The sequence below is a fragment of the Pavona decussata genome, unplaced genomic scaffold (assembly GCF_977016875.1).
Source record: "Pavona decussata unplaced genomic scaffold, jaPavDecu1.1 SCAFFOLD_9, whole genome shotgun sequence".
In the NCBI taxonomy this organism is placed as follows: Eukaryota; Metazoa; Cnidaria; class Anthozoa; order Scleractinia; family Agariciidae; genus Pavona; species Pavona decussata.
Window position 1 is genome coordinate 2993567 of NW_028145432.1, and position 18524 is coordinate 3012090.

At 38.2% G+C, this 18524-nt stretch overlaps 1 protein-coding gene across 1 annotated transcript in view; it reads left to right on the forward strand.

Moving 5' to 3' along the window:
• Positions 1–48: 48 nt before the first annotated feature.
• LOC146488565 (26S proteasome non-ATPase regulatory subunit 3-like) overlaps positions 49–18524 on the forward strand; it is a 31132-nt gene continuing 12656 nt past the window's right edge. Inside the window, exons 1-5 of the mRNA XM_085118460.1 lie at positions 49–233; positions 10414–10563; positions 11021–11061; positions 16644–16781; positions 17211–17347. Of these exons, the coding sequence (XP_084974586.1) occupies positions 122–233; positions 10414–10563; positions 11021–11061; positions 16644–16781; positions 17211–17347 (578 nt within the window). The 5' untranslated portion in view covers positions 49–121. The remainder of the gene's footprint in view (positions 234–10413; positions 10564–11020; positions 11062–16643; positions 16782–17210; positions 17348–18524) is intronic.

Sequence of the window (18524 nt, forward strand, 5' to 3'; positions counted from 1 at the left end):
CGTTGGTGGTTGTCAGCGGCTCTCCTGGAGTATGCGCAAATTCATCTGCAGTGTCATTTCATTGCTAGCCGATTTTCTAGCGTGAAAGCGTGTTTGAATTTGTTCTAAAAAATAGTCGAAAATGACAAAGTCAGACGTAGAAATGAAGGAAGAATCCCTAAAGAACGATCCAGATTCAGAAGAGCCACAAGCTGAAGTTTCCAAAGAAGAAAAAGAGAGACTTGCTTTAGAAGGTGAACTGCATTTAAGTGACTTTTAAAATAGAAATCAGGACGTAACACATCGATCGAAATCGATTATAGGAAACCTAATCGATTCATCGGTATTTATACTCGCTTTTACTCGATAATAATCAATCGATAAAGCAAAGTAATCAATCAAAATCGATAATCACAGACGTTTGGGCATCGGACACCAATTTCTATACACAAACGGATACGAATCGTCAAAACACGCTCACCAATCGTACCATTGGTAAAAGATTACGATTTGTCAAAGACGGCTTACGATTCATACCATTGGAACGAATGGTATTAAGCTCCCCAGTCGATCGGAATTCCGTTGGTGAAATGCATCTCATTAACACTTGTGAGCCGTGCGAAAACGAATGGTCGATTGGTACCATTGGTACCAATGGAAAAGTAGTCAGTCGATTGGTTAACCATTGGAGTCACTCATGTCGAATACAAAAACGGTTACGATTCGTCAAAACACACTCACCAATCGTACCATTGGTAAAAGATTACGATTTGTACCATTGGAACGAATGGTAAGCTCCTTAGTCGATTGGTATACCATTAAATTTTGTAAACTGCATCTCATTAATGCGAAAACGAATGGTCGATTGGTACCATTGGTACCATTGGTACAAATGGAAAAGTAGTCAGTCGATTGGTTAACCACTGGAATCTGCATCTCAAAACAAATGCCATGACTTGAATATTCCTTGATCTATAAGCGTAACACCCCGTTCTTTCATGCTTGAACCGAAATAAGCGGGCTACACATGAATATCTCTTGTTCTTTAATCCATGAACCGAAACGAGCACGCAACACATGAAAATATCTCGTTCTTTAATTAATCCATGAGCTGAAACAAGCGCACTACACATGATATATCTCGTTCTTTAATCCATGAACCAAAACAAGCAGGCCGCCCATGAATATATCTCGTTCTTTAATCCATGAACTGAAAAAAGAACGCTTTACATGAAAATACCTCGTTCTTTAACCATGAGCCGAAACAAGTGCACTACACATGAATATATCTCATTCTTTAATCCATGAACCGAAACAAGCGCACTTCACATGAATATATCTCGTTCTTTAATACATGAACCGAAACAAGCACGCTACACATGAATATATCTCGTTCTCTAAACTATGAACCGAAACAAGCATGCTACACATGAAAATACCCCGTTGTTTAATCCATGAACCGAAACAAATGCACTACACATGAATATATCTTGTTCTTTAAAGTGCCCATAATGGAATTTTTTTTATTTTCTCATCTGAATCTAAACAACACCCTAAGAACTTCAGTGAAAAAAATTTTCGATTTGCATTCAACACCAATTTTTAATGAATTTTATAAGACGTTCAAATTTGCCGCCATTTTGGCCCACCATTCGCATTAGTCTCTTCTCGGTTTAGCAAGAGCTGTGATGTAGATTCAGGAACACGTGACTTCAGCCTTTCTCTGAATCTCACTGAAAACAAGTCGCGGTATTTCTGCATGTTTCTCGAAAATGCTGGAAAGATGTGTTGCAGCGAGATGTGGAAACATCAAAGACGAAGCGAATGGAACGAGCATGCACAGGATTCCTTTCTTTGGCACCACATGCCAGCAAAGACTGAGGAGGCGAGAGAAATGGATCGATTTTGTGCTGGAGAGGAGGAAGATGTGGACGCCTGGAAAGACCTCGTCCTTGTGCTCGATGCACTTCAATGACGAGGATTTCACAAAGCTGATGAATTCAGGTTTAAATTTAAAACATGAACTGAAGTAGGATGACATCGGCGTTTGTGTTTATCCTTCAAAACATGCTAAGCGAAAGGAAGACGAAGACCAAGAGCCACCTTCGAAGAGGAGCAGGGAAAAGCGAATGGTAAGCTTTCGATAAATATTCCCACCCGCTTGTGACATTCTAAGCGTTGCAAGTTTTATAAAATATGGCGTAATTGTTTTGGTATATATTCTCATAGATCGTGAGATCCGTCGAGTTTCATTGAGACCAAGCTCTCAAAAAATACTAGCACAAATGCTAGCACTGATGTTAATAGATCGATGCGAGAACAGTCGCACTCGGCCAACACAGAAAACATTGTAAACCATGATGTAGATAAGGTAGATAAACTGCAGCAAGAATTCAAGGAGCTCAAACAAATATTGTACGCACATGTGTTGCAGAATTCTACAAACAATAAAAATGTTGAGAAGTATAACAGTGTTATCTCTGAAAACCTAACCACCACAACGGGGGTTCAAAATAAAAAAAGGGCACAAAACAAATAACAAGCACAAAGAGTGCAGAAAAAAATTGGCTAAAAAATGGATTGAGACACAAAGAGAAAAACACGAGAAATTTATAAAGAATTTTTCAAACCAACAACTTAGCGACAGCCTGTTAGTGTTATTTCTAAAGGTCTCAAATTTGTCCAGACACCGGTGACAGACGCAAATTACATTAGACGCCAACTCTTGTTAGACTTCGAACATTTCACAAGACGTATGCGCCTAAAAGATACAATGGATTTCGTAAACTTTATAGGAAAGACCAAGGTCTCTCAAGATACTATCTTAGTATCAATGGATGGAATAAGGTTGTATACAAATATTATTATTATCACAGTTCAACACATGTCCTTCCTGTAGTTCTGCGAGAACAATGTCGCTAGTCAGCGCTTCCCAATTGCCTTCGAGTTTCTTGCAGCAGTAGCACTCGCTGATATTTGCTAGCAGATCACGGCTACAGTTACCACAAGTACACCTACATGAAAAATAATTCGTTCGAATGTATGTGAGTACTTGGCCACAGTTTTGACAGATGATAATGAAGAGTGCGTATGCAAAATGCAAGGTGAGAACTTTACCATCCACTAACACGCACTCTATTCTCCAAGCGTTTCATTAAATCTTCCTCAAGTCGTCGCTTCTCCTCTTGTTCCTTGCGATATCTTTTTAGCCATTCTTCGTCTGCTATCGGCTCGTCCGTGTACGGTTCAAGTGTATCATCATCTTCACGCGTATTACTTGTTTCGTGGACGCCATCTATCACCTCATCTCGACTTCGACGCTTTCAAATTCGTCCTACATGTAGCTGCTCTCTTTAGCGGTTTGCTCACTTTCCGTGTCAGATAAGTTTTCTGCCATGGAATATACTTATTTGGAGCTAATTTTTTCCTTCCTACCGGTGAATCTGACGATTTTCTTTCTGCCGCGAACAGACTTTACTGAAGGTCAAGTGAGTGCATGGACACAAGAGTTCATGAATGTACGTCACAGGGCCCTATTGTGAGCCCGTCGGCATTCTTATCAGCAGGGCGGATTGACCGCAATAAAATAGGATTTCAAAGATTTGTAAAATTCATAAAAAATTCGCGTCTTATGCAAATCGAAAATTTTTTTCGCGGAAGTTCTTCAGGTGATGTTTAGATTCAGATAAGAAAATAAAAAAAATTCCATTATGGGCACTTTAATCCATGAGCTGAAACAAGTGCACTACACATGAACATATCTCGTTCTTTAATCCATGAACCGAAACAAGCACGCTACACATGAATATATCTCGTTCTTCAATCCATGAACCGAAACAACCGCGCTACACGTGTATATAACTCGTTCTTTAATCCACGAACCGAAACAAACAGGCTACGCATGAATATAACTTGTTCTTTAATCCATGAACTGAAACAAGTGCGCTACGCATAAATAAAACTCGTTCTTCAATCCGTGAACCGAAACAGGCACGCTACACGTGTATATACCCTTTTTTAATCCATGAACTGAAACAAGCGCGCCACATATAAATATGTATCTCTTTCTTTAATCCACGAACAACCGAAACAAGAGCGCTACACATGAATATACGAGTTATATTCACGTGTAGCGTGCTAATTGTTTCGATTCATACATTAAAGAATGAGTTATATTCATGCGTAGCATGCTTAATTGGGTTCATGGATTAAAGAGCAAATTATATTCATGTGTTGCTCGTTTGTTTCGGCTCTGCGATTAAAAAACGAGGTATATTCATATGTAGCGCGCTTGTTTCGGTTCATCGATTAAAGAACGAGTTATGTACAAGTGTAGCGTGCTTGTTTCAGCTCATGAATTAAAGAACAAGTTTTATTTATGTGTAGCGCACTTGCTTCGGTTCATGGTTTAAAGATCAAGTACCGGTAATATTCATGCGTATCGCGCTTGTTTCGGTTTATGGATTAAAGAACGAGTTATATTCAAGCATAGCACGCTTGTTTCGGTTCATGGATTAAAGAACGAGTTATATTCATACGTAGCGCGCTTGTTCAGGTTCATGGATTAAACTTAACAAGTTGTATTCATGGGTAGGCACTTGTTTCGGCTCATGGATTAAAGAACGAGGTATATTCATGTTTAGCGCGCTTGTTTCACTTCATGGATTAAAGAACGAGGTATATTCACGTGTAGCGCGCATGTGTCAGTTCATGGATTAAAGAAGGAGTACCGGTAATATTCATGCGTAGCACGCTTGTTTCAGTTCATGGATTAAAGAACAAGTTATATTCATGCGTAGTGCACTTGTTTCGGTTCATGGATTAAAGAACGAGTTATATTACGCGTAGTACGCTTGTTTCGGTTCATGGATTAAAGAACGAGTTATATTCATGTGTAGCGTGCTTGCTCAGGTTCACGGATTAAAGAACGAGGTATATTCATGTGTAGCGCGCTTGTTTCAGCTCATGGCATTAAAGAATCAGGGTATTTTGCTTATAGATCGACACATATTCAAGTCATGACGTTTGTTTTCAGATGCAGATTCCAATGGTTGACCGATCAACTTACTACTTTTCCATTTGTACAATTGGTACCAATGGTATTAATCGACCATTCGTTCAAGTTTCAAACGGCTTACATGTGTTAATGAGATACATTTTACCAATGGCGGAATGCCTATTCTATTGGTACCAATCGTACCATTGGTACCAATGGACAAACGGAATCCAACTGTACTCAAACCGAACCGTAGCGAAAATAGTCTAAGTTTCCTTAATGAGATGCATTTCACCAATGGTGTACAATGGAATGCAAAGTCACTCTAGTGATACCAATCGTACCATTGGTACCAGTGGACGAACGGAATCCAGCTTTACTCAAACTGAACCGTAGCGAAAATAGTCTAAGTTCCCTTAATGAGATGCATTTCACCAATGGTGTACCAATGGAATGCCAAGTCACTCTATTGGTATTAATCGTACCATTGGTACTAATGGACAAACGGAATCCCACTGTACTCAAACCGAACCGTAGCGAAAATAGTCTAAGACTTCTTAATGAGATGCATTTCACCAATGGTGTACCAATGGAATGCAGATTTCAATGGTTAACCAATCGACTGACTACTTTTCCATTTGTACAATTGGTACCAATGGTACCAGTCAACCATTCGTTCAAGGTACAAATGGCTTACATGTGTCAATGAGATGCATTTCACCAATGGTGTACCAGTGGAAAGCCAAGTCACTCTATTGGTACCAATCGTACCATTGGTACCAATGCACAAACGGAATCCAACTGTACTCAAACCGAACCGTAGCGAAAATAGTCTGAGTCCCTTAATGAGATGCATTTCACCAATGGTGTACCAATGGAATGCCAAGTCACTCTATTGGTACCAATCGTACCATTGTTACCAATTTTTAACTCGTGAATGCACGCATGCGTAATGAACGAGTTATAGTGATGGTGGACTTTTTGACTTGGTTGGTTGGTTGGTTCTGTCGTTAACTTTTGGGCATGCGCAGTGAATGAGTTTTAATTTCAATTAGTGGGAAAAAAGATGCAAAAGTTTTCTGTTCACGGCGCATCAGGATATTCTTACTCAATCTGTAGAGAATAATTTGACAATCATTTTATTGTAAGAATGGAGATCTTTCGTTGAATCTGAGCAAAGTTATAGATTTTTTCGTTTTTTTTTTTTCCCACAAAGTGCGGTGTCTTTTAAGAATTTAAAAATAATATAATTTAACAATAATTGAATTTAAAAATAATTAAATTTAAACATTCAATTACTGAAGTTTCGGCAAGATCTTTGAATAAACAAGACGATTTTTTATAGATTATTTACGTGACATGCGTTAATGTACATGTATGTTTAGCACTAGTGGCCTTATTTGTTGTAGGCCTCACCGATTTTTTTACCATGCAGGATTTAGTAAAATGCATGTGTACAGGAACAAAACCTTTTTGGTACGCTCATTGAATAATGAAGCAAAATACAGACAACTAGCTTTCATTGAAATAATGCTTATTTAGCAAGAGTTAGTCATATTTCAAATTATTTTTACTTGAAGATTGCGTGGACTGAACTCCAAAGGAAAAATTTCACGCATTTATGTCGGGCATGAAATGTAATGCGACACTTTGTTCAACAGATTTCCCTTCGTGAGATCAGCTCGAGCAAAGTAGCCTGCGTAGCTGGCGATTTTTATGGGTGGGCTCACCGGAAAGCCGGGCAGGAGGGCCAAAACGATTTTTTTAGTACAAGAATGGTTATTTCTCGTTACATAACCGGGCAAAGATATAATTTCTTTTAGCTTTCGAGGAAGTGTCCGTAGCCATCTTAATTTCAATTACTGATGTGTCATCTGCATTCACGGGTTGGCTCACAGGAACCTTTGATTTTTTTTTTTTTAACAGCTTTATTGACCATTACACATATTACATACAGCAAAATAAACAGCCAGAAAGATATGAAAAAAAGAAAATGTGATAGGGTCAAAAGGACAGGTGCGAACGGGACGCTAGGACCCATGTGAGGCACCTCCCATGATACAAATAATTATTAAAACACCATCAACCAAAAGACGCTAAAAAAAACTAGGGATGGCAGGGGCAGTATCATACAATTGACCAGGTACAGGAATCCAACTGTAGCGAAAATAGTGTAAGGCCCCTTAATGAGATGCATTTCACCAATGGTTTACCAATCGCACCATTGGTACCAATGGATGATCAGAATCCCACTGTACTCAAACCGAACTGTAGCGAAGATAATCTAAGTCCCCTTATGAGATGCAGTTCACCAATGGTGTTCGTATGGAATGCTAAGTCACTCTATTGGTACCAATCTTACCATTGGTACCAATGGACGAACGGAATCCAGCAGGACTCAAACCGAACCGTAACGAAAATAGTCTAAGTTCTTTAATGAGATGCATTTCAGCAATGGTGTACCAATGGAATGACAAGTCACTCTATTGGTACCAATCGTACCATTGGTACCAATGGACGAACGGAATCCCACTGTACTCAAACCGAACCGTAGCAAAAATAGTCTAAGTTTCCTTAATGAGATGCATTTCACCAATGGTGTACTAATGGAATGCCAAGTCACTCTATTGGTACCAATCATACCATTGGTACTAATGCACGAACGGAATCCAACTGTGCTCGAACCCAACCGTAGCGAAAATAGTCTAAGTCCCCTTAATGAGATGCATTTCACCAATGGTGTTCCAATGGAATGCTAAGTCACTCTATTGGTACCAATCGTGCCATTGTTACCAATTTAGGACCGGAATCCAGCTGTACTCAAACCGAACTGTAGCGAAAATAGTCTAAGTCCCCTTAATGAGATGCATTTCACCAATGGTGTACCAATGGAATGCCAAGTCACTCTATTAGTACCAATCGTACCATTGGTACGAATTTACGACTGGAATCCAGCTGTACTCAAACCGAACTGTAGCGAAAATAGTCTAAGTCCCCTTAATGAGATGCAGTTCACCGATGGTGTTCGAATGGAATGCTAAGTCACTCTATTGGTACCAATCTTACCATTGGTACGAATTTACGACCGGAATCCAGCTGTATTCAAACCGAACTTTAGCGAAAATAGTCTAAGTTCCCTTAATGAGATGCAATTCACCTATGGTCTCCTAACTGACTGCCAATCCATTCCATTGGATTCTGTTGGTGTGTATTGGACAACACTCCAATTTCTATCGATTTTGAGAAACTGTTCTAGGATACCGCAAGAAAACAATCGCTCATAAAGTGTGAGAGACTGTTTGTCGTTTTCAGTGCATTCTCTTCGCAACGATCATATCAGTGCGTTTTTTATCAGTTTTATATGAAGTTACTGTTGTTATGATGAAATCAATAGTAATCTGCAGTGATTAACTCAGTAATTAAAGTTTTTAAGTTGAATAACTGCTTCGCTTGGACAGTGATAAGCATGCTTACCACTGTTTAATTTTACAGCATCAAAAAAGTTCAGGAGAGACAAATAAAGCAAATTTAAACTATTTTTCAAACAAAGTATAGTTCAGGTTTGATACAACTTATTGTGTCTTCGGAGTCTATCTTATCTTCCCAACACTTACACAAATAAAAAAACAGTAGCTTTCATTCTCTGATATTATCAAACAAAATCAACACTAATCGAACCTTGATAAATCAAATTGATCAAAATTGATAATCACAAATAATCTGGCAATCAATTTTTATCAATATCCGATATTAATTGATTAATTCACATCGATTTATATTGATTTGAATCGATTTTGATCGAGTATCGGAATTATTGATGTGTTACATCCTGAAGAAATGACTTAGACATAAGCCCCAGCTAAAAGTTTTAACATTGTTATACAGCATTTGTTGATTCAACAATTAAAAGTTGAGCACCCTCGTTAGATGATGTTTGTTCAACATTATAAACATTTTGTCCAACATTCCACAAATTATATTTAAATCCTTTAGCTAATTTTTCAATAACCAGCAGGTAAGCTCTCCAATCTTGCTTTTACACGACGGCATGAGCCACAACGGGGGCAGGAGAAGGAGAGCTTGCAATGATGACTGAAGAATTTTCATTTCCCCTTTGCTGGACAAAGGGATATCCAGGGACGGGTGCATTCTGTGTACATCCTACATGTACATACATCAAAGATACTCTGCAAATTTCGAAGTTCTATGCCAAGCAGGTGCCAACTACTAGTATGGCAGGTCTATTCTGGGGGTGAGGGGTAGGGTGTGAGGGGTAAGGCGTCATGGGGTAGGGATTGAAGGATAGGGTGTAAATGCTGTTGTATTAATTTGGGATCTTGAAACAGTGTTTCATCGGGATTTAAAACCACGAGGCGCACTGTAACTCTAAACATAAGTCTAGATTTCTTTTCAGTGTAATTCATGAACTTGCCACACTGGCTTTCGAAAAATTGGGCGCAAGGGCACTTTACTGAATATATCAAGTAAAGCGTCTCCCTACTTTTTTCCTTTTTTTCTTTTGTGGTGCACTGATAGGAAAGAAACTGGGTTCTGACCATGAGGGCAGGGAAGAAACTGTCCTGTCTTCTCCACTCATTTGTAATTGGTGATTTAGGCATGTTACATTTTAGCTATTCATTTCTAATTCTCTCTAGGATCAGAGAAAAAAGGCCACTGCCTGTAGTTCATAATTTCCTTCAATTTTAGATTTCCATATTTCTCTCATAAATTTGTTATTAGAGTCCCGTTAATGGAAACAAAACAGAAAGACAAAAAAAAAAACATGTAATAGTAAAAGATGCCGGAAAAAAAGCTCTAGTATATTAATGCTGTTGTCGATTTAGGCATTTCAGCGGTCAAATAGTTGAACTGAGTCAATTTTGCAGTTGGCTGTTGGTGAGATTGGTCCTTAAAATTTTTAAAAATGTTTAAAATTGGGAGAATGGAAGAATCGAAAAATCTATAAAAATGAGTATAAGACTGATCCCTATTTACATAAATTGCTATTGGCTCAGCCACACATGGCTGGAATAAAAGATTGTTTGAAGCGTTCTGTGTAAAATTGTGGCATTTCATATATCCTCTTGTTTTTTATGTTATACCAACCTCGATGTTTCTGAGGGAGCAGGTGCACTAGGCTGTGTTGGCCAGAGGAGATACTATTGAATATGATTGTTCGGGCGATATTAACGTTGACCTGTACTTGTGACCTGTTGAATGTGACCAGGAAAATACACCTGTTTGGGCTATATGCATTTGGAGCAGGGCCATGCAGCTTCTTCTGGCCCACTAGCACTAAATATGTATGACCATTATATAAAGATTTTCTTAGTAGTTTTACAATAAAAGTATTTACAGAGCTATCTACATGTAGGTAATGTAATCTATTTTATGTCATGCTGACCTTGAGGCCATCTTATCTTTTATTTATATATTAGACCTAAAAGATCAAGTGAAATATATCGAGAAATCAGTATCATCAAAAGAACCACGCTTCCTAACTCGTGTGCTGAGATCCATTCCAGCCACAAGGAAAAAGCTGACTCATCCAATCCTGAGGAAGATCATCTGTGGTTTCTTTCCTAATTGTAAGTGAAACATCAAAATTTATAAGCAAACCCTGGCAAACATTTTGATATTCAACATTGATTTTTTCTTGTAATATTTTATTTGTTACATACTGTACATGTTATATTTGTTATGGCTACCAGAGTTTCCTTTGATACTTTTTTAGTGCCTTTTTATTGCGTATGCTCATTTGTTAAATATTCTGTTTTGGAATTCTTGAACAAACTTGAGTAAGTTGCCTTTTAATATTTTGTATATAATGAGAATTAGTCTCTTTTTCAAAAATTATGTTATTAATTTGAACAATCATGACAAAATGAATCTGGTCCTCTTTTCATTTGTTTCTTGTTACATGCTTCAATTCTGATCAGTGCACTCCATACACTGGCTTATTTTCATTTCTGATATCTCTGAAAATATACATTCTGCCTTGATGAACATTGAGCACATGACTCACTCTTAGTATGTTCTTTATAGCCTCTGTTGCAAGAGATGGCTTGTTAGCATTCTTAGATGAGGTGGGTATATTTCAGCAGATGACAGTCTGGTAAAATCAAAGCTTTGTGTCAGTGATACAAATGCAAGTGTCTTCAAATCTAACATAATTTTATTTTGTCACCAATCTATTCACTAGTGAGTCACGTGATATGTGCAAGTAGCCAGAGCGATCAGTTGCATGCGTAAACCCAGAGCATTCCTCTATTGGCAGTTTTCACTCACTGTTCACTTTCACGCCATTGAAAAAAAAAAATATTCCATGAATGAAGTCAAGAAATTGACATGTTATAGATGATAAATAAATAAGGAATCTGTCCAAGTGTCAGGTCTGTGCGGTATTCCGTAGTCAAGTTATTTGACAAAATGTTCTGTACAAATTTATAGAGCTTAGTATGGAGAAGCCATGTTGGTGTCCCTCTTAGGGGCACTAACATGGCAGCCGGAAATAGGAAAAACATCTGGAGTTCACTTTTGCCAGAAAAGAGGTTTGTTTTCCCTTGTGAATTTTCGAATGTTTAGATAAATATTTTTCCTCAAACTTAAATTGTTTAGAATGCTGAAAATCACCCGAAGAGTCATTTTTAACTCGTGAATGCGCGCATGCGCAATGAACGAGTTATAGCGATAGCTGGGTGTGCGCTTGGTCGTTCGGTCGTTCGGTTCTGTCGTTAACTTTCGGGCGTGCGCAGTGAATGAGTTTTAAATTCAATTAGTGGAAAAAACACGCGAACATTTATTGTTCACGACGCGTCAGAATTCTCTCATTCATTCTGTAGAGAACAATTTGACAATCATTTTAGTGTAAGAATGGAGATTTTTCGTTGAATCTGAGCAAAGTTATAGGTTTTTTTCGTTTTTTTCTACAGAGTGCGGTTTCTTTTAAGAATTAAAAATAATTTAATTTAGAAATAATTTAATTAAAAAATAATTTAATTTGTCAGTTTTCACGCGAAAGCGGAACGTGCCATGTCACGCATCATTGACGTCGTAAACAAAATTATGCAAATTTCTGGTGAAATGAACACTTAAAGATCTTGTCAGCTTTCATAGAGGTTTCAAAAGGAAAAATGTTTCATTTTCGAAATTTACAACTGGTAATTTATGGGAAAGCAAAAGGACGCGGTCGATAAATAATTCTTATTTAGCAAGAGCTTGTCATAGTTCATTATTTTTACTTGAGGATTACGTGGACTGAACTCCAAAGGAAAAATTTCACGCATTTATGTCGGGCATGAAATGTAATGCGATACTTTGTTGAACAGATTTCCCTTTGGGAGATCGGCTTGCCCTACAGTAATTTTGTAATTTTAATTCCCAAAAAAACTTCACTTGCCCATCGGGCAAGTGATGGTTAGAATCCACTAGCCCGATCGCAAAATCCAGTAGCCCCGGACCATCGGGGACACGAATTTGCATGACGTAGCTGCACATGGCGTGCTTCTATGAACTTTGAATAAAAAAAACACGTGATTTTTTTAATCGGCGCCTCAGAATACAAGAATGGTTATTTTTCGTTACATAATCGGGCAAAGATATAGTTTCTTTTAGCTTTCAAGGAAGTTTCCGTAGCCGTCTAAATTTCAATTACTATGTGTCATCTGCATTCACGAGTTGGCTCACAGGAGCCTTTGATTAAGATACGGAACAGCTGTCATGTGTCCCGGCCGTTCTCCTGATATCAGGCGTGATGAAAACACAGAAATTGAAACTGCTCTGTTTTCAAAAGGAAGTACAACATTGAGCTAAGAAATTGTGAAAAGACACATTTTTAGGTAATCTTTCCTTGAATGAAGGTAAAAATTTTGTAGGCCACCTGGTTTTGAATTCTAGAATTTAGTGATGTCGAGTGAAAACCAAGAATAGTTTTTTCGTGATAGGTTATGTAAGCGATCTGTTTCCTGTGGGCGCCAAAAATGAGCTCCTCAGGGACAATCATACATCCAAAGAGACAATTTCAACAATACCCCGTCAGGACCTGATGTTTACAATGATGCAGAACGGGAACAAATCCCTTGGAGTGATGCAAGACTCATTGTGATGAACCAGTTGCTTAAGCGTCTTCACTCAAGCCAAACAGGACATGACAATGGCCCTGACCTTAAAAAGAGAAAAACATAGTTCCAAAAAAAACCCAGGAGCAACTAGGCTCCTACAAAACCTCATGCTCAACTCAAGCAAGCTGGAGCCATCAATGACTTATTGACAGAAATCGTGGAGGATTTCCTCAGAGCTGACAAATTGGGTCCTGCTGTGGATAATTAGGTCAAGCTTGCCACAGAAACTCTGGCACCATTGGCGCAGTACTGATCAAATTCAATGAAATCCTGCTAAAGATGAAACAATCCAAGCAGCCAATGTCAGACTCTGACATTCACCAGCTCATGGAATTGGACACTGATCTGGTTGTTCAGACTGCAAGGGCATGTTCTGATTGATCTGTCAACCTACCGTCATAGCAACTTGATTAAGCCACATCTGGACAAAGATTATGTGGGTCTCTCTGGCTCACATGTTCCAGGCACATCTTTGATGTTTGGAAATGACCTGCAAATGCAAGTGAACAATATTTGGGCCTTGAACAAAATAAGCATTAGTGCTGTTGGGTACTGCTATAACAGCATGAAGGGACAACCCTGTAGACACTACCAAAAGTCTGATTGGAGCTGCAAGGCTTTTTTATCCAAGGGCTGTCAGTGGAAGCTACCTCAGAAATCCCAGTTCCGACAGCAGGAACTGGTGAAAAACAGCAGTGATTTCCACTGACTTTCTTGACAACTTACAGGTTTACAAACAATCTTGAATTGTCTCAGGGCTATATCAAACATTACTTTGCACAAAAATTGACAAGTTTTTAATGGCGGCCAACTGGCTTACTTCATTGATTAATGAACAGAAATCACTTCTGACCCAGAAGTCCTTACCTGTTATTAATTGGTGCATTGAGCGAGATATGTGGCTTGCTATGGCATGTTTACCCAGGTGTGACAATATGGAGGAAGACAAAGAGTCACACACATTCAGAAGGTACACTGAGTGGTGCCAAAGCAAAACTCTTAAATTTGCAACTGCTTGTAACAAGCTCAGGGTTACTCCCAACATAAATGTGTTTGCATCTTGGATCAATTGCCAAATTACATCCTATGTATCCTACAGGGCAGATCCCAAAGCTTTTGCTGTCAACGTTTTTCACATAACATGGATGTCCGAAATAGCCACCTCACCCTTGGTGGCCAAAGTTAATGCAGATGTTGATCCAGCCATCAATACAACTCTGAACAGACAGAGAAACTCTGTTCGTTCCCAGCAACCCACAGGAACTCCATCAATTGCACAAGAAACTGTGCCTGATTCTATGCCACTTGTCCCGGGATACCTTGAAGGCAACTTTTATTAGGCCTATCAAAGATAGCTACCAAAAAGCAATATGCTAGTTACATTGTACCTTCAGAAATGTAGGGGTCACTATGGCACACAGGGCATTAATCCTATTTGTCCCTCTGTAGAAGATGGGATAATAATGTTCTGGCTGAACTTTGTAACAGTGGTGTAGGAAACAGTGCTATCAATACTGTAAGGAGTGCCATTTCTTCCATTTTGCTGTTGTCCAATCATTTTTCTTTTGGCGCCCACACCATGGCGTGCTGCATTCTCAAGGGTGTGTTTGAATTGTAACCCTCCCTACTGAAGCGCAAGAACTTTTGGGATGTCCGTACTTTCGTTATTAATTTTTTCAAATCTCCACTTACCCCAGGATTTCACTCTGAATGAATTCATCCTTACGACAACAATAGTCTTGCTCTTGTTATCAGGGCTGAGATGCCAGACGCTGCATTTGCTGTCTTTTAACTTATTGTGTGAAAACCTGACAAATGTTCGTTCAATATTCACAAACTCTTGAAGACCTCATGGCCAGGGTTGCTCATGTCTGAGTTCGTTTTCACAGCCTATTCACCTCAGCTGTTTATGTCCTGCTGTTTGTAGAGAGGACAAGTGAGATTAGAACTGTGGGTGACCAACTGCATCACTGACCAGTATCAACTGACACCATTTCCTGCTGGTTGAAAACAATTCTTGAAAAGTCAGGAATAGACCTCTGTCTTTTAGGGACACCTGTAGCACTGGGGAAGCTTCTACATTAGTGGCTGAAAATTGCAAGGCCCCTTTATCTATAATTTCGCGGGTAATGCAGGCTGGACTAGTGCCACAACCTTTGGGAAAGTTTACAGGGAACTCATTGTTTCAGTCAGCAAAAGTTATGGCCAGTTGTTGTTGGAAAACCTCCAGATGTGTGCCTTGCATTACTCCAAGAGGCCTTTGTTCTTGAAACTTTTTCTTGTAACTCTCTGGGGAAGACTTTATTGATTCATTATTGCACCGTAATCAGTGCCCAGTATATGTTTCTGAGGGTGTCTTGTTATTATATGAGTTTATACAATATGGACTTCAACCCAAATATTGCTTGGTGTGCAGTCTCTGCACCATAGACACTTCATTGTTGTTTCTTGAAGCAAATTGTGACTTGTTTGAGAATAATACGGTTGTGTTTATTTTATTTCTGCTCATGATTATACTGCTTGAAAGTCTCACATGACTCACTAGTGAGTAGAACTGGTGTTGAAATAGTATTAAAAGGTAAACAAGGCTTACCTTATAAGTTCAAGTTTATCAAGCCTTTACCCACCTTGGTTAATGTAAAGCACATTCAAATATTTATTATTAAGTTCCACTGTTATTCTGTGAGATACCAGTCATGAACTAGGGAGTCACTTGCCCACCCTCTTTTCTTTGGGACTTTTAGTTCATTATATATTTATTCCTACCAATTATTGTTGCCTTTGCAACCACCTGCCTTTAAAGACTGATTACTCTGGCTATTCACACTTATCTCACGTGACTCCCCAGTTTGTGACTGGTACATGAAATTAATCTCATAAAACCCTATCTAGACAGGGGGTTGGGGAGGGGGGTTCTGCCTATGGTGACTTTGAACCTGAATAGCTTTTTTGATATTTGAGCAAACTCCCTGAAACTTCTGTCAGCACTTTTTCAGAAATTTATCTGGGAAACATATGATGATGTCAGTCCCTGTTTATTGACTTTGATGTTACCAAGGCAACCAATTTTTTGACAGCCAGCATCCCAGAAAATGGAAAATCCCTTTTCAAAATAATGAAAAATTACTTTTCTTACCATAACTATTATGTTTTTAGCTGCTGATTAGAGTGTTCCTTTATTGATTTTGATTACTTTATGTTCAATTTCTGCACTTTCTTGAAGTTTTGGAGAAGTCCAGAAATCAAAGATGGCCACCATTTGGCAATCATGAAGTAATTACCATGTCATATATGACGTCATCACTTCCCATTGCACTTCACATTGCAAACATCTTTAGACCTGTTTTTGATCGTCCAGGTCTCACTATCATAGCTTTTTTACTTGTGAAGTTACAGCTGTATGTAGGGGGTGGGATCCAGCTTAAGAAGACAAAAACGTCTGGTCTTGATAGGGTTAAAGAATGCCTCATTCTAATGAGTCAATACTTAAGTCAGTACTCTATGAACCTGTGGAAATGAAGTTATTTCTGCTTATTATTGTTTTCTAGCCAATGGAATCAGAACCTACAACACCGTTCAGACCACGCAGTGCTCGACTGGCAGCTGCTGCCACTTTACCAGAAGTTGAATTTTATTTCCATTTGTTAGTTTTGATTCACCTCATTGATACAGAGTGTTATAATGAGGTAAGCAAACTCTCTTATAATGGATTGAAATACATTGCAACAATATTGGCCAATTTCTTCAAGTTCTTCGACTGTGTAGTAGATAAATTGCTGAAAACTTATTATATGGTTTGTTCTTTGCAAAAAAAATCTGAAATCATCTAAGACTTCATTTGTGTCACGAATTGGCATTCTGGAACCCCTGTGTTAATTAATGTTACTGAAATTATTGAAAAGATCATTCCCAAGTATTAAAGAATGCACAGTATTGTAGGAAAACCACCACTCATTAGCTTTCACTGTATGGTCACATTTATCAAGTTTGTCAACAGATTCAAATGTTAGAACTACATTTGGTTAGCTGAATCAAGGTTGACTAGAGAAGGAAAGAAATTACAAATCATGGTAATACAGGTACCTCACTTGTGTGCTGTTATTTCATTTTTCCAGGCAGTTCAGTGTTCAGAATTGCTGATGCAGCGTTCATTAAGCCACAACAGAAGAACATTAGATCCTCTGTTGGCAAAGTGTTACTTCTACCACTCCCGTGCAAATGAATTGGTTGGCAGATTGAAAGAAATCAGAAGGTAAGCACACAGAATTGAACTGAAAGGAAGCCAAGTGGCATGTAAAACATGCAATATAAGCACTATGAAAAAAATTCAGGCTTGTTTCAAACGAGATTCGAACCCATATTTGCATGACCTCTGTGATGCTGGTGTGGTGCTTTACCAACTGAGCTTTCAAGCCAACTGGGAGCTTGTCATATTGTGAGGTTAAAATAATTATACTGGTGGAGGATGAATAAATTAATATGAATACATGAAACATATTTTTAAACTGTGGGTAAAAGATTAAATAGAAGAAAGAACCTTGCAGTTATTTATGCATTTTTGTGTTTCTATGTTGTGTTTAGTCCATAGTATGTTCACTCACATGACAGATGTTTGTTTGTAGATACCGCACTGCAGGTTACATGTACTGAGCTTTATGTTAGAAAGATTCATTTCATACTTATTACAAAACAGCCAGAAACAAAGTTATGATGGTCCCTCTACTTACCGTTTATTACATGTAAGAATCATAGCTTTCAGTTCTAGAGTTCATTGTACATAAAACTTGTGTATGGTATGTGTAAAGTTAAAATTGAATGTTACAAAAAAAAAAAAACACTGTTACCTGGTGTTGCTGTCAAACAAAGCAGATTGGCTTTGTGGCAGACAAATTATCTGTGCTCTTTTAGTATAACAGGAATCAGACACAATGCATGTAGCTAACCAATATAGGGTTTGCATTGTTCACACTTGAGTTTGATGCTGGTCTTTAAGAAGTTGTTTTCAGGCATAATTTTAGAGAAACTTTTCTTTAGTCAGTTTCACCTATTTTTTAGTGTCACTTTGAATAGAGAAAAAACATATTGCATGGATCTAAACATTAAAATAGTGGTTTAGTTATGTTAACAAGAACCCCTACTAGTGCAGAAAAACTAGTATTATTCATCTTTGGCTGCAGATGGCTAGAATAGAACTGGATTTCAAATTTAAAACATTGGCTAATTTTTTCAAGTTCCTACTGTGTAGTTTTTAATATTGCTAAAAACTTATATTTGGAGAAATCATTCCATATTTTCCTCTCCGTGCTCTACTGTATTAGGGCAATTTCAAGTTAGAGAAGAGGTTCTTGGTATTGTATGGTATGGTATTTTATTTATCCACATATCTTTATCAAATATTCAAGTAGTTTAATCCACATACAGCAAAATCT